This window comes from Pleurodeles waltl, chromosome 6 (assembly GCF_031143425.1).
Source record: "Pleurodeles waltl isolate 20211129_DDA chromosome 6, aPleWal1.hap1.20221129, whole genome shotgun sequence".
NCBI lineage: Eukaryota > Metazoa > Chordata > Amphibia > Caudata > Salamandridae > Pleurodeles > Pleurodeles waltl.
The window spans coordinates 150,628,354-150,649,535 of NC_090445.1; the positions used below are offsets into that span (position 1 = coordinate 150,628,354).

At 43.9% G+C, this 21,182-nt stretch overlaps 1 protein-coding gene across 2 annotated transcripts in view; it reads right to left on the reverse strand.

Annotated features, from left to right (window-relative positions):
- Nucleotides 1–1,207: 1,207 nt before the first annotated feature.
- The window catches only part of ACLY (ATP citrate lyase), a 281,182-nt gene continuing 261,207 nt past the window's right edge, over nucleotides 1,208–21,182 (reverse strand). For both annotated transcript variants that reach the window (XM_069237662.1, XM_069237663.1), the window contains 3 exons: nucleotides 17,833–17,915; nucleotides 6,527–6,603; nucleotides 1,208–3,016 (listed from right to left, as the gene is read on the reverse strand). In XM_069237662.1, the coding sequence (XP_069093763.1) occupies nucleotides 2,922–3,016; nucleotides 6,527–6,603; nucleotides 17,833–17,915 (255 nt within the window). In that variant the 3' untranslated portion in view covers nucleotides 1,208–2,921. The remainder of the gene's footprint in view (nucleotides 3,017–6,526; nucleotides 6,604–17,832; nucleotides 17,916–21,182) is intronic.

The window sequence follows — 21,182 nt, forward strand, 5'->3', positions numbered from 1 at the left end:
GAGGGGGTCTGGGAGGGGGATATCGTTTTGGCCATTGTAGCTTTTGCCACAAATTCATGATCTACTGTTTATGCTTTAAAAGGGTGATGTTGCAGTTGGTGGCTACAAGATAACTGTATCCCTGTGGAAAGAATTCACTGCTTCCATTGCTTTTGTGCCAAAGAAGCTGTGCATTGACTATGTTGGATCTGTGGCCTAAAACTGTGAAATTTTGTAAATTATCTGGGAAAGTGCTTGCTGCTTCTTTCTTCTAGTACTGTATCTGGCGTTTATCTCTGAACAAACTATTGCACTTTGCACTGATTTATAACTTTTAATATTTTTATGTGTATGGTGCCAGAGTATTCTGTGCGCTAACCTTGGTCCCAGTGGTATTTATAATTGTATGCATTTTGTCCTTGTTTTAACTTTTTTTTGTATATGAAATGAGGTGTTTTAGGTCTATGTTCTGTGCTTTTATGGTACTAGTTACCGAAATAAAGCTTATTTGATATGAAATAACATATTCAGTGCCATTGATGCATAAACAATCAACTAGCAAACTTTTTTCCTGGAGGAAATGGACAAACATTTAAGATATGTTTAGCAAGTGAATACAAAGTTAGGCAAGGAATCGTTAGTGCTTTAGCACTGTGGCGGAGAAGATTGTGAGGGGTACACTGCACCTCAATTATGACTGACTGATACTACCAAACCAGAATAGGGTGGGCAACTTTCCTTGTTTGGATAAGGGCCCATAACACCATTGCTTTAGGACTGGTTAGGTAGCAATGGTGCAGAGAGTAGCACAGACCAATAGCAGTACAATTCATTCACAAACGGTTGTTGGGGTATATTTTAAATGATCTTAACAGACTGCTACCAGGACAGCTAAAAGAACCTTGGAAAGTTACATCAGGGAGGATGGGCAAGAAAAAGGACCAAATAACTTTCATGTTTTGCTTAGCTACTTAATGGCAATGGCAAATATTGTAGGGTCGGATACCTGGACAAATGAAGAGGGGAAAGTGGTTTTAGAGAAAGGACCCCAATTTAGCTATAATGCTAAGAAAAACAAAAATAACATAAGCTGGTTTAATCATAGTTTCTAGCTTAAGGGAGTGATTAAGCACAGTTTATATAGACTGTAGGAAATTGCTCTTGCTTAGAAAATATTAAGCAAGTAACGCCACCACAAAGAGAAAAACATGAAAACACACAACCTTGCTTGCTTTGGCTATGACTATTTTATTTCGGATTAACAGGATTATAAAGAAATGGTATTATGTTGAAGAGATCTCACTAAAGTGACACGTTAACTCAGAGATTATGAATTCTGAGTGTTCCTACAACATCCAGTTTTAGCGAAAGTGATTTTGTAAGTAACGCACAGCACTGGCTGTGTAAATACAGTACACTGCATCAGACTGAACCCGAAATAATTCACAGTATCAAACAGCTTGGCAAATTAGGATTCGCTTGGACAGATGATGTACACAAAGATATTCTAGTGAAGTGTCAGTGGTTTAGACTTACACTCAGCAATTAAGCACAGTGCAGGAATAATCAAGCATTTGCTTTAACACGTATCCAGGAGCAGCAGTGGAATTTGTTGTTGAACTTTACATTTAGGCATCACATAGATATTTTGGTAGTAAGGAAAGTTAATGGAAATGCAAACTGGAGTCTGGATCATCCCAGTCCAAAAGAACCAAACCCGGAAGGCCATCCTAGAGTATATTTTCTGTCTCTTCCTTTATCCACCCATGAAAATTTTAATTCAGGAGTATCCATTTTGCTTGCCCAAAAAAACATGCTGTAGGCATTGATTGTGGTGCATATTTCACTCATACGGATGAAGTTTCACAGTAAACGAGGTCATATCCTAAAATCAATTTCCAATGTAAAGCAATGGTTGAAGGTGCACCTGACTTTGTAAATTTTTTAGATTTGTCAGCGCATTGCTGCTTCCAATATGGGAAATTCTAAACCTTTTCTTCCTCTATCAGACCACAAATAAAACCAAAAACAAGGGGGCCAGCTCAAATGTAAATGATTAGATATACAAGAATTTAAATTCAGCATTATACACAACGTCACAGCTCCCAATCAATGTGCACTGAACATTGCATTTCACCACCTTCCAAATGCAAAGAAGAGGGCTGCAAATGTTCTTAATGGTATCTAACCAGGGCATGTTATGTACGAGTGAGTTAATCACTTGTAAATGTTTTGGTTCTGAAAGGTTCATAACAAAATTACAAACTTTAAACAAATGCAAAAGATTCCTGAAGGCAACAGATTATTCATGATAACTATAAAACATACTTTTGCATTGCAAGTGTCCCTTTACTGCTTAGCCACTGGGCTCTAAAACCCTAGTATCCATGCCCTGTAATGGAAGATTCTGATAAAAAAAACTCTAACGTGGGTGCCAACAGGACCTAAACGATCTTTCAGACTTCAGCCACTTCATCTAGTGACTTTATTTACAGAACACACAGTCACATGAAAAACAACCTCTCCAATCCACCAAATATCAATATCCCAATAATTCTTCATTACTGATACTGGAGAACGTTCATAATGGTAATTGAGAAGACCCAACCAGGACAGTTGATAAATAGAAGATAACAGAATATTCAGCCAATCCCAACCATTTTAATAAATACAGCATTAAGCTTAGGTAACAACGCATGAAATCTCGACACATATAAAAAAAAAAAGAAAGAATAATCCTCCCGCCCCTTTCCCTCCCAAAAAGTAACTATCAATATCACAACTCTGAAGTGCATTCCATAAAAAAAATGTAATGGGTGATGGCTGCTGTACACAGATGGATGTCTCCAGCAGAAGTCCCATCTCTAGCAATTCCTTCCTTGTCTCTAGGCATGCTTCCTCCAGACCCTGAGTGACATCCTTCATTGCTTCCCTGATGATGGTTACATGGTCATGTGCTCTGGTAGAACGTAGGAGATATCGTCCCACGGGTGGCGGTACAGGCCTTGTTTCAGCCTTTTCTGATCCAAGTAGTGGCCTGAAATTGCAAGAGGAGAAAATACTGCTCTAATCCAGGTTCAATGCAAATGACAGACTTTATGTAGCCCCCTCCCAGCTATGCTGGAGTAAATACACTTGACATCATGCAGTCATTACAACAGACGCTGTTCTTGCCAAATACTGAACAAAACTAACAGATGTTCTGACTTATTCCTCCTTCATTCCCTTCACTCTCAATAGAATAATTGCTGCTGATTCAAACTTCTTATGCAACTTATGCTTATTTTTGGACAAGGGACTATCACTTATGACCAATTATTTTTATGTTTTTTGAGAGCATGTCTATTTTTACAGAACCTTGTTCTACCTTTAAGGGGCTTCTAGGCTATCTTTTACTAGAGGTGGCTACTAACACTGAGTTTGTCTTCTGATGTTATAGAAATCAGCGCGCTTCGCCTGCTAGTTCGCCCAAAAAAGCATTTGCTTCTCTCGCCAAAAAATGCATGATCTGTCATTCTACAGCTTTTAAGAAGGAAAATAATTCGAGGGCTACCCAGGGAGGGTCTTTGGCAACAGTCAAATAAAGGTAGGAAAAATGCACAGACTTGGAACATGGACAGAGTACAATTAAATCTTTCTCGACATTCCACAAAAATTGAAAAATATTCTAACCAAACTGTGACCATATGTAAGAAATCATGCTGGAGACAGCAAGCTGAATTAAGAAAAGCAGAGTATTATGTTTTACTGAACCCTTCTGATTGCAATAGTGATCATCTGCAAATGGTGTTGATATTTCAAACACAAAGGGGATCGTTCTTGTGCACACAATGTGTTGGCAGAACGGAGGGCCGGAGATAAGCCGTGTAATTTAGATCCAAAGTATTGTATACAGCAGAATGGTTGACATAAACCACAGCAGCAGTCTAGACTATCTCTTTGCTTTAATTCTCCACAGCACAGTTTTCTACTTGCTCTCCAGTTTTCTTTTCCTTTGATGTACAAATTTTGCTACCTGGGCCTCAAAAACGATGGCACCATAAGCTGGGAGGTATATCTGGTATGCCCCCACAGATCCAATAAGGTGTCCAGCTCTTATATTTTGCTCACCCACCGTTATTAACGGTCGTTATGAATTTAGTCACTGTTTTGTACTGGCCTCTCTCGCAAGAAGTCAATTTCATTCAACAACAAGTATTTCCGGGAAGAGCTTCCATATGCTACGCCCGAGCCTCCCTTCAAAAACATGATCTCATGGCCTTTTGTTCTAGAAATTTTCACAAGAACTTGTTTGGCTTCTCCTCTTCACGGATACCGTTGCAGTACTGAAATACACTGTCACGTCTCCAGTCTCCTGCCTCAACGGTGGACCAACAGATGTACAAAGGCTTAAAGTCACACCAATTCAGCTTTTCAGTGTACTCAAAATAATCAACGAGTAGAGATTACCTCATCTTTGTGGATCTCTCGGTTGTACATGTGGTCTCCACAACAGGACCCTACACCAAGTGTGGACCTGACATCCACTGAAGCAGTGTAAACACAGCTCACTCTTCATTCCAGTTAAATTCTTCCCTTTACGCCTGAATTCCCCCGACTTCTACATGGTTTGCAATCCATGAGGGTTGGAACCCTCTGCTTTGTGATGACCTTCACCTCCCTCTGCAACAGCTCTCCAGGATTTCTAACTTGCCATGGTTTTTATATTTCTCAAAAGAAGAAAATTCACTACCCACATGAAATTTATATGAATCCTTCTGCTCCTTTACAATTCGGCTGTTGGAATGAAAACGTCCCCTGCATGACTGTGGTGAGTGGGAGCCCAAGACCTATATTCAACGCCCAGTAAAGTCAAAATGTGTCTTTGAAGGTTTTTGACTTTTGTCTTAGTGAACATGACAAACATGTTCAGCGATTGTTCCGTCCCTCCCCTTGAACAAGGGGTGAGCATTGGGTTCAGAAGGGACATCCACAATGTATCCCTCCTTTGGAGAGTGACTTAGTGCTGCTCTCTTTCGGTGAAGAAGACTGACAGTGACTGTAACATCAATTTGTAGTTGAGAGGTCGGGCCCTTTTTGCCGGCCACCTCCAGGGGAGAGATCTGATAGACACCATAGCTAGGTCCTTTCCTCCACCCGTGTGGGGAATGGGTGGGCGAGTGTGTGTGTGTTCACCTTGTATGTGTGGGATAAAATGAGCATTGAGAGAGAGAGATTTCTTTTTTTTTTTTTCTCTCTCTAGGTCTAATGTGCAAGAAGTCAGGGACTGCCTGAAACCAGCTCCACCGACGGGCTCCCTCAAATCATATCTACATCGGCACAATCTGACAGGAGGAGCTCACTAAAGCTTGATCACTGCAAAGAACCGGTTGGTCAAATGGAGAACAAATACTAGATAGATGCTCTGCTTCGAGAGCCTAGACTTCTCATGACGACGGATAGGAATTGATTTTCAGGATTGGGACAAACCTGAGACAATACCCCTGCAAGAGGAGCTGTAGACTGCTTGAAGAAGGTGATGCTTCCAATTATATAAGTCAGCCTCTTCTGTCCCTGTCCCAGGGGTGTCTATTGTAGCCCCCAAACAGACACTAGGTTGCCAGATACTCATTCCTGGCCCAGAAATTCTCAGTATTGTTTTCCGGGCAAGGCTAAGCTGAGCAAATCTCAAACACAATCAACTCAGGTGTTTGACTTTTAAGCTCCACTTAGTGGGAGCCTTTGTGCCCTCTTTATTCTCTGTGGCTCTGTGGCTCTGAATTATTACTGGAACCCAAGGACCTCACTAAGCAATAACTGCAATCTGGAGACCCCTGGCATAGGCAATATCTAGGATGTCAAAACAACAAGTATACATCAAACAAATGCTCAAATATTAAAATATTTAGTTTAAATCATAATTAAATATAGAAAACGTTTTCACATTTTCAATATTGCTTCTTTATTTGTATACATGTTGTTCTTTATTACTTTTAATATTATTTTAATATTATTTAATGTGGTGGGCCCTCTCAATATTCTTTACAGACCCCAAGGAATCCTCACACCACAGGTTAGGAACCATGAAATGAAGATGAAAACCGCAAAACCCATTTAAAGTGCACACAAAGCTCACACTACTGGGTGTGCTTCACTGAAAAATCTAAAGGAAACAGTCTCGTAAAAGTGTAGCTTGGAAGTGAGCCTGGCTGCTACTCTGATAAAAAAAAGAATCCCAGAGACCTTCTGATCAAGAGCTACTAGGACAGTGAAAACATTTGTCAAAGTGTGTAATCAAGGCCTTTAGCCAGAAGTATATTTATTATGAAAACTGTAGCTGTGGGTTTATTGATTGGGATACCATGTCTTGAAAGTAAAAGACAGAAACTGTTATTAGGAAAAGCCTGTTTTTAGGTTGTTTGTTTTTCCATATTCATATGTATTTTCACGTGAAGTACTTAGCTTTGAGCAGAATAAATTAATTTTCATAGTCTGGTAAAAGCACTGGCACAGTTGTTGCCCAGGGACTTCCTGAATGAATTCCATGGTAGCAAGGAGAATAACTTACCAATGAAGCCCATGCTTCTGCCAAGTACGAAAATACCATTCAGAGCACCGATTTCTATATATTCATCAGCTTCTTCCCTGAAAGAAGAAAAAAACCTCATCTTAGTTATGCAGATCAGTTGAAACAATTTCACTAAGCATTTCCCTTCCTGGCTACAGTGTTTATGGCAGACGTCTTCAAACTTTTTTTTTTTTTTACTGTGAACCCCCCTAAGCAAAATGTTTAGAAGTCAAACCCCCTCCCAAACTTTAAGGCCAAGCTGGGGGGAGTGGAAGTGGCTAAATTGATCTCAGGAGATGGATGTTTTGAGCATTTCAGGGATGCTTTTCTGTAGCTCAAAATCTTTCTTAAATGTGAGCATTAAAAAAGAGCAAGTACATCAAACAAAAACAGAAACTAACTAAAAAGCACGATATACTTAGGGTGTTATGAGCCACTCACAATCCCAGGCCCCAATGCAACTGCACCTGCTGCACTTATGACTGCTGCAGCTCCTCGTAGCAGGATGTCTTCTCTGACTTTCACTCTTTCCCACCATACCTGCCATCACACCAATCTCGAAACAGACTCTGTCCGTTTTAGAAATAAATTAGCTCCCATTTGTTGCCTCCACTGTACAGCAAGGATTTCCACAACTAATGCTAGCAAGGCCAATGCCTGTTTTGGAAAGTATGGCATTCATGATTGTGAAGCAGTGAGCCCCTCACACCCCTGGTACCCGGTGACACTTTACTTGATTCACTATTAGTAAGTCTGCAAAGCGGGTAGTCTCCATGCTCGTTATTAAAAAAAAAAGAAACTTGGGCCTGATCTTGCCATATCACACCCTCTGTAATTTCTCTGCAGACCAACCTTAGGTGTCTCCTTGCTTCAATATTCCGCTGCCTTGGGTCACTGATGCTGCAGTAGCAAGGGTGCACTGGGGCTTGAAGCAGGCAAGAAAGAGTAGTAAGACAGCCCTATTTGGGGTTTAGTTGGCCCTTCACACCCCTTGGCCTTGGTGGCACTGCGCCCACAGCACCTACTATGACAGCCCTATGAAGCAGGCTTCCTTTGCTGCCCACTCGCAGCACTCACTCCTAGGCACTCCAGCCATCAAAGACGTAAAAAGTCTCACATCTCCCCACCATCCCCTCCCTCCCATTGCTTAGACCATGTTCCTACACAAGGGTGACCTTGATCCCAATGCTGGTAAGGAAAATGGGCCTGCACTGCATTTTTTTTTCAGTACGACAGGATTAAAAGAGTGTAGTGGCCCACTCACACGCTTGGTCCCAGTGCCACTGCACGTGCTGCACTAATGGTAGTGATGGTTCTTTCTTTCTTAAAAAAATGAAATAAAGAACTCCCTCAGATCTTGCTCCCATCCTCAGGGCATCTCTCTGAGAAAGCAGTCTTTGCCTATTTGAAAACATTTGTTCCCAGATAGCACCCCTTCCAATGGGCCAGGTCTTGCCATGTCTCTGTGCTATCCCTGGATCTTCTTCCTTTCCTGTTTATCCTAGGCCATTACTCTGAGGGCCCAGAGGTCCAGACGATCAAGGATCTGCTTCTGAATGCATCACTACTGGCCTCCTGACCACCCCTCAACGCACTCACATGGCGAGGTGTGCAGGATCTATGAGGACCAATGGGCCCATGCTGTCAATGGGCCCATGCTGTTTGAATTTTACAAAAACATTTGCAATACTTTTTCATTAGAAAAACAACCATCCATGGAAAACAGTTAATGTAGACCTTGAGTTGCCTCTGGGTGAAAGTGAAAGGGGAGGAAATAGGGTCTCATGGTGTGAAGCCAAGGAAGCGAAAGAGCTAAAAAAAAAAAAAAGAAAAGAAATTGCACCTTCTCACCAAGGTGCAAGCAACTTGAAAGAAATGTAAATGTGTACAATTTGTTAATCACCAGAAATAAATGTTGCTTGGGAGTCAGTATAAGCTTCAATTGACGGAATAACTTGAAGTTTCATCATGACAAAGAGCTCTTCTTTCTGAAAGGTGACATAAGGGTGTTGAGTTCTGGAGAGTGCCCGTTTGAAATGTGCCCTTTGTACAGGGTCACCCCAGATTTCTGTGTTCTGTTGCTAAACTTATTTTTGTAAGCCACTGAACTTTCTGCACGTTACCCCTGCTAACCAGTGGTAAAATCCTTCTGTCCTCCCTTACAAACATGCTAAAAATGGAATATGCCTGATTGACACCCTTAATTTATTTGTAAGTCCCCACTATATGGTACCATAATGACCTAGGGCCTGTAAGTTAAATGCTACTAGTGGGCTACAGCACTCACAGCGCTGTTGTAGTGGGTGGCTGTAGGAAGTTGGCTCTGTATGCACTATTTCAAAGTAAGGAATAGTATGCACAGAGTCCAAGGGTTCCCCTTAGAGGTAAGATAGTGGCTAAAAGAGATAATACTAATGCTCTATTTTGTGGTAGTGTGGTCGAGCAATAGGCTTATCAAAGGAGTAGTGTTAAGCATTTGTTGTACACACACAGGCAATAAATGAGGAACACACACTCAGAGACAATTCCAGGCCAATAGGTTTTTGTATAGAAAATATCTTTTCTTAGTTTATTTTAAGAACCACAGGTTCAAATTTTACATGTAATACTTTAAATGAAAGGTATTGCAGGTAGGTACTTTAGGAACTTTGAATTAGCAAAATAGCATATACAGTTTTCACATAAATCACATATAGCTATTTTAAAACTAGACAGTGCAATTTTCAACAGTTCCTGGGGGGAATAAGAGATTGTTAGTTTTTGCAGGTAAGTAAACCACCTACGGGGTTCAAGTTTGGGTCCAAGGTAGCCCACCATTGGGGGTTCAGAGCAACCCCAAAGTTACCACACCAGCAGCTCAGGGCCGGTCAGGTGCAGAGGTCAAAGTGGTGCCCAAAATGCATAGGCTTCAATGGAGAAGGGGGTGCCCCGGTTCCAGTCTGCCAGCAGGTAAGTACCCGCGTCTTCGGAGGGCAGACCAGGGGGGTTTTGTAGGGCACCGGGGGGGACACAAGTTAGCACAGAAAGTACACCCTCAGCAGCACGGGGCGGCCGGGTGCAGTGTGCAAACAAGCGTCGGGTTTTCAATTGAAATCAATGGGAGACCAAGGGGTCTCTTCAGCGATGCAGGCAGGCAAGGGGGGGATGGGGTCTCCTTGGGGTAGCCACCACCTGGGCAAGGGGGAGAGGGCCTCCTGGGGGTCACTCCTGCACTGGAGTTCGGATCCTTCAGGTCCTGGGGGCTGCAGGTGCAGAGTCTTTACCAGGCGTCGGGATCTGAGAAGCAGGCAGTCGCGGTCAGGGGGAGCCTCGGGATTCCCCCTGCAGGCATCGCTGTGGTGGTCCAGGGGGGGCAACTCTGGCTACTCACGGTCTCGCAGTCGCCGGGGAGTCCTCCCGGAAGTGATTGTTCTCCACAAGTCGAGCCGAGGGTGTCGGGTGCGGAGTGTCAAGTCTCACGCTTCCGGCGGGAAACACAAGTTGTTTCAAAGTTGCTTCTTTGTTTCAAAGTTGCAGTCTTTGGTGAACAGGGCCTCTGGAGTTCTTGGTCCTTCTAGAGCAGGGCAGTCCTCAGAGGATTCAGAGGTCGCTGGTCCCTGGGGAAAGCATCGCTGGAGCAGTGTCTTTAGAAGGGGGGGGAGACAGGCCAGTAGAGCTGGGGCCAAAGTAGTTGGTGTCTCCGTCTTCTCTGCAGGGTTTTTCAGCTTAGCAGTCCTCTTCTCCTTAGGTTGCAGGAATTTGAGTTCCTAGGTTCTGGGGAGCCCCTAAATACTCGATTTAGGGGTGTGTTTAGGTCTGGGAGGGCAGTAGCCAATGGCTACTAGCCCTGAGGGTGGCTACACCCTCTTTGTGCCTCCTCCCTGAGGGGAGGGGGCACATCCCTATTCCTATTGGGGGAATCCTCCAGCTGCAAGATGGAGGATTTCTAAAAGTCAGAGTCACCTCAGCTCAGGACACCTTAGGGGCTGTCCTGACTGGCCAGTGACTCCTCCTTGTTTTTCTCATTATCTCTCCTGGACTTGCCGCCAAAAGTGGGGGCTGTGTTCAGGGGGCGGGCATCTCCACTAGCTGGAGTGCCCTGGGGCATTGTAACACGAAGTCTGAGCCTTTGAGGCTCAATGCTAGGTGTTACAGTTCCTGCAGGGGGGAGGTGTGAAGCATCTCCACCCAGAGCAGGCTTTTGTTACTGTCCCCAGAGAGCACAAAGGCCCTCACCACATGGGGTCAGAAACTCGTCTCTCCGCAGCAGGCTGGCACAGACCAGTCAGTCCTGCACTGAACAATTGGGTAAAATACAGGGGGCATCTCTAAGATGCCCTCTGTGTGCATTTTTTAATAAATCCAACACTGGCATCAGTGTGGGTTTATTATTCTGAGAAGTTTGATACCAAACTTCCCAGTATTCAGTGTAGCCATTATGGAGCTGTGGAGTTCGTTTTTGACAGACTCCCAGACCATATACTCTTATGGCTACCCTGCACTTACAATGTCCAAGGTTTTGCTTAGACACTGTAGGGGCATAGTGCTCATGCACCTATGCCTTCACCTGTGGTATAGTGCACCCTGCCTTAGGGCTGTAAGGCCTGTTAGAGGGGTGACTTACCTATGCCATAGGCAGTGTGAGGTTGGCATGGCACCCTGAGGGGAGTGCCATATCGACTTAGTCATGTTCTCCCCACCAGCACACACAAGCTGGCAAGCAGTGTGTCTGTGTTGAGTGAGGGGTCCCTAGGGTGGCATAAGACATGCTGCAGCCCTTAGAGACCTTCCCTGGCATCAGGGCCCTTGGTACCAGGGGTACCAGTTACAAGGGACTTACCTGAGTGCCAGAGTTGTGCCAATTGTGGAGACAATGGTACATTTTTAGGTGAAAGAACCCTGGTGCTGGGGCCTGGTTAGCAGGGTCCCAGCACACTTCAGTCAAGTCAGCATCAGTATCAGGCAAAAAGGGGGGGGTAACTGCAACAGGGAGCCATTTCCTTACAGTGGCGCAATAACGCTGGTCTCCAGGCTTGCCATTGCAGCCTGAATTTGCAGTTTAAGCTGCTATTACAACCTAGATACAGGCCTAAATCTTCCTTTTAATACCTAAAAGGCACCTTTAAGGTAGGGCCTAAATGGCCAGAGGGCAGGGTGCATTACATGTAAAATGTAGGACATGCATTCATAATCTTTTAAACATCCTGGCAGTGAAAACCTCCAAAGTTGTTTTTCACTGTGGTAAGTCTGGCTGTCCTATTGGTTAACACTGGCTTACACTATTCACTTTAATAAGTGCTAAGTTCAGTTTGGGAGTAGCTGGAAAAATGGCTCTAGGACCCATTTTAATAGTCATATAACATACAACTTAATGACCCAGTTAGATTTTGTATTACTATTTTAGAAATTGTTCTTTTAGAACATTGTAATCTTTCTGCCTAAAACCAGCACTGTCAGTGTATAGCTGTCATCTGACTCCTGATGACTCCCTTGTGGTGAGATATGTATTTCTTCCAGGCAGGGGACAAAGGATTTTGGGTGTGGAGTGAGGACTCCTTGAGCCTACGACCACAGAAGTGACTCCAAGGGTCAGTTGTCAGATGTCAGGCCTCCTGTTTGAGCTACAAGGACACAGCATTCTTCCAGAGGCCCCTCTCCCTGAAAATGCCCAGTTAACCACTACCAACTGGACCTGCCCTGGACCCTGCTGCTGACCTCTGTTGGAGTGAGATCTTACCCTCAAGTTGTGTCCTCCAGGTCCTGGAGAGGAGGAGTGTACTCCTCCTATCCCCAAAGTGCAAGAAGTGGGGCTTGGAAACTTCTTGCTAAGTTTCAGCCTGGAGAACTGACGGAGCCCGGGATGGCCGTCGCAGCTGCAGCCATCGACGTTAAGCCAGTCAGCCTCAGCTTGCTGGTTTGTCTCACTGAAAGAGATCTGACTTCAAGAAAAGTTTAAGTCCAAATGTAGAGGGCTTCATCAGATCATGTCAAGGCTTTACTGGACACAGTCTTCGACCACTTGGCGCTGCCCAATCTTTGATAACAACTACACAGAGTCCACTCTTCAGCCTCGGTTGGCACATTGTTCTTTTTTGGAGCTATTTTTCATTCAAACGTTAAACCTTCATATTTCCAGTTCTATTTATTGTATTGTTGATGTTCTGGTGTCACTTTATTAAAATTGATTTGGAATTTTTCTTGGGTTATGTTTTTACTTTATTATTGTATGAGTACTGCATAAATACTTTACACACTACCTCTTAATTAAGCCCGATTGTTTTGTGGCAAGCTACCAAAGTGATGAACATATGTTTATTTAGTGACCTTAGTGGCTGACCCTGACAAGGACTGTGGATATTATTTGAGATGCGTTCTCACCCACCTCAACTAATACTTCAATTCTTACAGTGTCCTTTTAACCAGTTGGGTGCCTTGGACGAGGTGATCTCGTCCAAGGCACCGGTTCCCGGGTGCCTTGGACGAGATCACCTCGTCCTGCACCCGGGAACCGGGGGGAGCGCTAGCGCTCCCCCCCATGGGCCCCCCACCCACACCCCCCGGTCGTGGATGGAAGGGGAATCCCTTCCCCTTCCACCCCTGTTCCCCCCCCGTGACGTCAGTGCGCTGACAATCACAAAGCCTCCTCCCATTGCGCTGGAAGCTCAGCTTCCAGCGCGATCGGAAGAGAAATGCAAAGCATTTCTCTTCCGATCACGTGGAGGAGGCCGGAGAGGCTTCAAAGGGAAGGAAATGAATTTCCTTCTCTTTAAAGTCTCTCTGAGGGTTTTAGCAGCTGGAATTCAAGCAATCCGGCTGCTAAAACGCCCACTAGACACCAGGGATTTTCTTTTTATTAGGAAATTGGCATAAGGGAGCGACCCCTTGGGCGAGGGTCGCTCCCAGGGGGGCATTTTTTTTTAAGGCCTTTTCTGCCCTCCCTGGGGGCAGATTGGCCTATTATTAGGGGAGGGGGGGCAGAAACCTCTAGGCACCAGGGATATATTTTTTTTTTTTTAAGAGTTTGGGGGCGGCCCCTTAGGCAAGGGTTGCTCCCCTAGGGGGCAAATTATATTTAGGCCATTTCTGCCCCCCTTGGGGGCAGATTGGCCTATTTTTATGAGGCCAATCTGCCCCCAAGGGGGACAGAAACCACTAGACGCCAGGGAGTTTTTTTTTTTCTTTGTGAATTTCACGCAAGGGGAGCGACCCCTTAGGCAAGGGTCGTTCCCCTGGGGGGCAAATTTATTTTAGGCCATTTCAGCCCCCCTGGAGGGCAGATCAGCCTATTTTAATTAGGCCGATCAGAAACCACTAGGAACCGTTTTTTTTTTTTTTTTTTAACAGATGGTGAGCGACCCATTAGGCAAGGGTCGCTCCCCTGGGAAGCAAATTGTATTTAGGCCATTTCTGCCCCCTTTGGGGGCAGATCGGCCGATTTAAGGTCAATCTGCCCCCAAGGGGGCAGAAACCACTAGGCACCGGGGATCTTTTTTTTGGCGCCAATGTCACGCAAGGGGAGCGACCCCGCAAGGGTCGCTCCCCGGGGGGGTGGGGGAGCAAATTTATTTTAGCCCATTTCTGCCCCCCCCCCCCGGGCAGATCGGCCTATTGTTAGAAAGCCCACCAGAGGCTAGGGAAGTTTTTTTTCCCAAAAATAATAGGGTGGGGGCATGGCCATACCCCCACCCCAAATAAATGGGGCCAGAGTTGTTCTGCCCACTAGTGGGCAGATGGGGCAATTATCCCTGATCCACACCCCGGGGGGGGGGGGGGGGGGGGCAGAAACTCTGCTAGATGCCAGGGAATTTAAAAAAAACAAAAAATATTGGGGTGGTGGCCACCAACCAGTATGGGCCTGGGTACGCCCCCACCTCAACTAAAGGGGGTAACAGTCTTTCAGCTCTCCCCCGCACTCTAAAACATCTTATCCCACAGCAAGCAAGAAGGCATTTGATTATTTTGGGTTTTAGTTTTACATTTGGGCCATGAGAACTTGGCTTACTCTCAAAATCGTCCCACTTGGAATGGTGAGGGCTGCACTTAATGGACTTTGGGACGCTAACATGTAGAAAAATCCACAAAACCTAGACATATCTGAAAACTAAACATCTGGGTGATTCCAGGGTGGTGTGTTTCACATGCACCCCGCACCATTTTTGTATCCACAATCCCCTGCAAACCTCCAACTTTGCTGGAAATCACACATTTTTCCCACGTTTTTGTGATAGAACCTTCCGGAATCTGCAGGAATCCACAAAATTCCTACCACCCAGCATTGTCTCATCTATACCGATAAAAATTCTGCTGCACTTGTCAGCCTAAAAATGGGTTTTGCAATCTGCCCTTTTGGACTCCCTTTGCTCCCCCTCAATATCGACATGTTTTTGTCTCTTCCCTTTCACAAGCACTTGGCCCACCTACACAAATAAGGTATCATTTTTACCGGGAGATTGAGGGGAACATTGGGTGGTATGAAATGTGTCCCAGTGCTGTGATCCCACACAGAAATGTGGAAAAAATTTGATTTTGTAGCTAAATTTGAGGTTTCTGGGTAAGAAAACATTGAGGGATCCACGCAAGTCACACCTCACTGGACTCCCTCGGGTGTTTAGTTTTCAGAAATGTCTGGGTTTGGTAGGTTTCCCTAGAAGGCTGCTGAGCCCAGGACCAAAAACGCAGGTGCCCCCCTGCAAAAACAGGTAGTTTTGTATTTGATAATTTTTATGTGTCCACGTTGTGTTTTGAGCCATTTCCTTTCGTGGGCGCTAAGCCTACCCACACAAGTGAGGTACCATTTTTTATCGGGAGACTTGGGGGAAACACAGAATAGCAAAACAAGTGTTATTGCCCCTTGTCTTTCTCTACATTTTTTTCCTTCCAAATGTAAGGCAGTGTATAAAAAATTCTATTTGAGAAATGCCCTGTAATTCACATGCTAGTATGGGCACCCTGGAATTCAGAGATGTGCAAATAATCACTGCTTCTCAACACCTTATCTTGTGGCCATTTTGGAAATACAAAGGTTTTCTTGATACCTATTTTTCACTTTTTATATTTCAGCAAATGAATTGCTGTATACCCGGTATAGAATAAAAACCCATTGCAAGGTGCAGCTCATTTATTGGCTCTGGGTACCTAGAGTTCTTGATGAACCTACAAGCCCTATATATCCAAATATTTCAAAAATCTGACATTGCAGGAAAAAGTTACAGAGTAAAATGTAGAGAAAAATTGCAGTTTTTTTTACCTCAATTTCAATATTATTTTTATTTCAGCTGTTATTTTCTGTAGGAAACACTTGTAGGATCTACAACAATGACCCCTTGCTGAATTCAGAATTTTGTCTACTTTCCAGAAATGTTTAGCTTTCTGGGATCCAGCATTGGTTTCTCGCCCATTTTGGTCACTAACTGGAAGAAGGCTGAAAGCACAAAAAATAGTAAAAATGGGGTAGTCACAGTAAAATGTCAAATTTGTATTGAAAAATTGGGTTTTCCAATTCAAGTCTGCCTGTTCCTGAAAGCTGGGAAGATGGTGATCTTGCCACCGCAAACCCTTTGTTGATGCCATTTTCAGGGAAAAAACCCACAAGCTGCCTTCTGCAGCTCTTTTTTCCCCATTTAAAAAAAAAAAATCTTCACTGTATTTTGGCTAATTTCTTGGTCTCCTTCAGGGGAACCCACAAAGTCTGGGTACCTCTAGGATGCTGGAAAAAAAAGAACGCAAATTTGGCGTGGGTAGCTTATGTGAACAAAAAGTTATGAGGGCCTAATCGCGAACTGCCCCAAATAGCAAAAAAAAGGCTCTGCACAGGATGGGGGAAAGGCCTGGCAGCGAAGGAGTTAATAGACACTTGTACAAATGCTTGCACTAGGTGCAGATCGTTTACCTATTACGTACATATATTCTCTGAAAGCAAGTTTTATTTTAAACATTAAATCATATTATGGCAGCTTGCCTTATACTGTGTATATTAACTTTTTTCAAATATTAACTCGCATATTCACAGTGCTTTCAGTTACAAGCCGAGACCTTGCAGCACTACAACTACCCCAGCCGGTCTTCCCCACTGCACCAACCAGAATTCAATTCTGTGGCTCTCTGGCCTCACACACACATCTGGAGTGATTGCATTTATCCTATAAGGTTTCATAATGTAACAGAGTACATTCAAACTGTGTAACTTGTATTTTTTTTGATTTGAGGTATGTGCATTATTTTATCTAGTTAACTGAAGGTGAAATAAAAAACAAAATAATTGTTCTTTTTAGTCATGTCTTTGGCTCCGACAGCACAGTTCAGAATCGCAGTTCTCGTACTATTTTTGTTTGCACTTGAACTACTGCTTGTAAATGAAGACATCCTGGAAAAGTGGAAAATAATCAAAGTTGTGATTCCAGGCCATCTTCATTTACAAGTGCTTACAGAGGTATTTGTGCCCCCTGGGGAATAAAACCACGGACCCCCAGAGCGGTACATCCCACAGTTTAAAGACCTCTGGTTTATGGGGACAAAAGCCATGAAAAGGGTATGCTTAAGGTGCCTTCTAGGCATTACGTTTATCAGAAAAAGGCAACATTAAAATTAGAGTGGCTCTATAGCACACCATGTCACACTAAAGCAGGGTTTACGAAAACATGCATTTATTCTGCACTATTTTCTTTAAGTAGCTAGAGTTGTACTGTTCACTGTTACTCAGAGTACACTTTAAATGGATTGGGCTGAGCCTGTCTTGTCACCTGTAACAGCATTCTACCAACACCATCCAGGTGTGCAGCCTACAAATTTGCATTACCTGCCACTGACATGTCACAGAATAGTCTGAAGCATTCCATTTGAGGCACTTGTTGAAAGTGCTCTGTCCTATTCAACAGCTATACCCAAAAGAACACTCCCCAAGAGTGACAATCACTGTACATCTGGCAACAATGGTGCTCAGGGGATCAATCGTGTAGAGGTGGTGTGTTTCCAAACTGAACTGATAGATTATCTTTTGACAAAGGATAATGGGCAACTCAACAAGACACAAAGGAGGAGTTATCAAATTTATTGACAAAAACAAGGGTGGCCATTAGTCATAGTTAAAAGGGGCATCTTGGTATGAGTGACTCAGAGCACTGGGACAATAAAATAGGACCTATAAATTCCACAACAGCCTGCAGAAAAGGGGAGCACTGTCTTATGCAAACTACCTGTTCCAACTGCAAATTTCCCTGAACCTTAGGAACTCCACACAATCGTGCTCTTCGAAATTCAAACTTCTACTTTAACATAGACCATTTCAATACCCGTCTTGGACCTAAAAATTTAGTTTACCGTATCCTTACCGTGTGAAGGATCCACAATGTCTGAGTAGGTCAACAAATGCCACACCAATGAAACCATCCACGTTCAAGATGAGATTAGGTTTCTGAAGAAAGAAAGAAAAAGTTAAGAGAAAAGAAAGGTGCAGAGTATCAAAAATCAGAGAACAACTGGCTTCTAAAGTGGGTGGATTATGAAAGGCTAGGTCGTATACAGCTTTCCGACCATGTACATGAGAAAATGAAAATGTCACTTACCCAGTGTACATCTGTTCGTGGCATCAGTCGCAGTAGATTCGCATGTTCTGCAATAGCTCGCCATCTGGTGTTGGGCCGGAGTGTTACAAGTTGTTTTTCTTCGAAGAAGTCTTTCGAGTCACGGGACCGAGTGACTCCTCCTTTTGTCTCCATTGCGCATGGGCGTCGACTCCATCTTCGATTGTTTTTCCCCGCAGAGGGTGAGGTAGGAGTTGAATTGTAGTAATAGTGCCCATGCAATGGAGTGACTAAGTATGCACCTATTTAAGGTTGAGATGACACATATATAAATAATTGAAGGTAACTTCCAAACTGCTACAGGCTCCCGGGGAGGCGGGTGGGCACATGCGAATCTACTGCGACTGATGCCACGAACAGATGTACACTGGGTAAGTGACATTTTCAGTTCGATGGCATCTGTCGCTGTAGATACGCATGTTCTGCATAGACTAGTAAGCAGTTATTTCCCCAAAAGCGGTGGATCAGCCTGTAGGAGTGGAAGTAGTCTGAAATAATGTTCTTAATACGGCTTGACCTACTGTGGCTTGTTGTGCGGATAACACGTCTACACAGTAGTGCTTTGTGAATGTGTGAGGCGTAGACCATGTGGCTGCCTTACATATTTCTTGCATTGGGATGTTTCCTAGAAAGGCCATGGTAGAACCTTTCTTTCTGGTTGAGTGTGCCCTTGGTGTAATGGGCAGCTGTCGTTTAGCTTTAAGGTAGCAGATTTGGATGCATTTAACTATCCATCTGGCTATACCTTGTTTTGAAATTGGGTTTCCTGCATGAGGTTTTTGAAATGCAATAAAGAGTTGTTTAGTCTTTCTGATGTTTTTTGTTCTGTCAATGTAATACATCAATGCTCTTTTGACATCTAATGTATGTAGTGCCCTTTCAGCTACGGTATCTGGCTGTGGAAAGAACACTGGAAGTTCCACTGTTTGATTTAGATGGAACGGTGAAATAACCTTTGGCAAAAATTTAGGATTGGTCCTTAGGACGACTTTATTTTTGTGTAGTTGTATAAAAGGTTCCTGTATTGTAAACGCCTGAATCTCGCTTACTCTTCTTAGGGAAGTAATGGCGATGAGAAATGCCACCTTCCAGGTTAGGAACTGTATGTCGCAGGAGTGCATGGGTTCAAAAGGTGGACCCATAAGTCTAGTTAGGACAACATTTAGGTTCCATGAAGGAACAGGTAGTGTTCTTGGTGGTATAATTCTCCTAAGGCCCTCCATGAATGCTTTAATGACTGGCATCTTATATAGGGAAGTTGAATAGGTAGTCTGCAGGTATGCAGATATTGCTGCAAGGTGTATTTTAATGGAAGAGAAAGCTAGGTTAGATTTTTGTAAGTGAAGCAAGTAACCCACTACATGTTCTGGAGTTGTGTGTAATGGTTGTATTTGATTAATATGGCAGTAGCAAACAAACCTCTTCCATTTACTTGCATAGCAGTGCCTGGTGGATGGCCTTCTGGCTTGTTTTATGACTTCCATACATTCTTGGGTAAGTTGTAAGTGCCCGAATTCTAGGATTTCAGGAGCCAGATTGCTAGATTCAGCGATGCTGGATCTGGGTGTCTGATCTTTTGGTTGTGCTGTGTCAACAGATCTGGCCTGTTGGGCAATTTGATGCAGGGTACCACTGATAGGTCTAGCAGCGTTGTGTACCAGGGTTGCCTTGCCCAAGTTGGTGCTATCAATATGAGTTTGAGTTTGCTTTGACTGAGTTTGTTTACCAGGTAAGGAAGGAGAGGGAGAGGAGGAAAAGCGTAAGCAAATATCCCTGACCAGTTCATCCATAGGGCATTGCCTTGGGATTGTTTGTGTGGGTATCTGGATGCGAAGTTTTGGCATTTTGCGTTCTCCCTTGTCGCAAACAAGTCTATCTGAGGTGTTCCCCAGAGTTTGAAATAAGTGTTCAGAATTTGGGGGTGAATTTCCCATTCGTGGACCTGTTGATGATCTCGAGAGAGATTGTCTGCGAGTTGATTTTGGATCCCTGGTATAAACTGTGCTATTAGGCGAATTTGGTTGTGAATTGCCCAATGCCAAATTTTTTGTGCTAGCAGGCTTAACTGCGTGGAGTGCGTCCCCCCCTGCTTGTTTAGATAATACATTGTTGTCATGTTGTCTGTTTTGACGAGAATGTATTTGTGAACTATTATTGGTTGGAAAGCTTTTAGTGCTTGAAAAACTGCTAGAAGTTCTAGGTGATTGATATGCAGTTTTGTTTGATGTATGTTCCATTGTCCTTGTATGCTGTGTTGATCGAGGTGTGCTCCCCACCCTGTCATGGAAGCATCTGTTGTTATTACGTATTGTGGCACTGGGTCTTGGAAAGGCCGCCCCTTGTTTAAATTTATGTTGTTCCACCACAGAAGCGAGAGGTAAGTTTGGCGGTCTATTAACACCAGATCTAGAAGGTGACCCTGTGCTTGAGACCACTGTGATGCTAGGCATTGTTGTAAGGGCCTCATGTGCAGTCTTGCGTTTGGGACAATGGCTATGCATGAAGACATCATGCCTAGGAGTTGTAATACCATCTTTGCCTGTATCTTTTGTGTTGGATACATGCGTTGTATGATGGTGTCGAAATTTAGAATTCTTTGTGGACTTGGAGTGGCTACTCCCTTTGATGTGTCTATTATGGCTCCTAGGTATTGTTGTACCTTGCGCGGCAGAATGTTGGACTTTGTAAAGTTGACGGTGAACCCGAGTTTGAAGAGGGTTTGTATGATCTGATTTGTGTGATTTGAGCACTGTATGAACGAATGGGCCTTGATTAGCCAGTCGTCCAAATATGGGAACACATGTATTTGCTGCCTTCTTATGTGTGCAGCGACTACCGCTAGACATTTGGTAAAGACTCTTGGTGCGGTTGTTAATCCGAAAGGCAGTACCTTGAATTGGTAATGTATTCCTTTGAATACAAACCTTAGGTATTTCCTGTGCGATGGGTGTATTGGTATATGGAAATAAGCATCCTTGAGGTCTAAAGTTGCCATGTAGTCGTGTAGTTTTAGCAATGGCAATACTTCTTGTAGTGTGACCATGTGGAAGTGGTCTGATTTGATGAAAGTGTTCACTACTCTGAGGTCTAGGATTGGT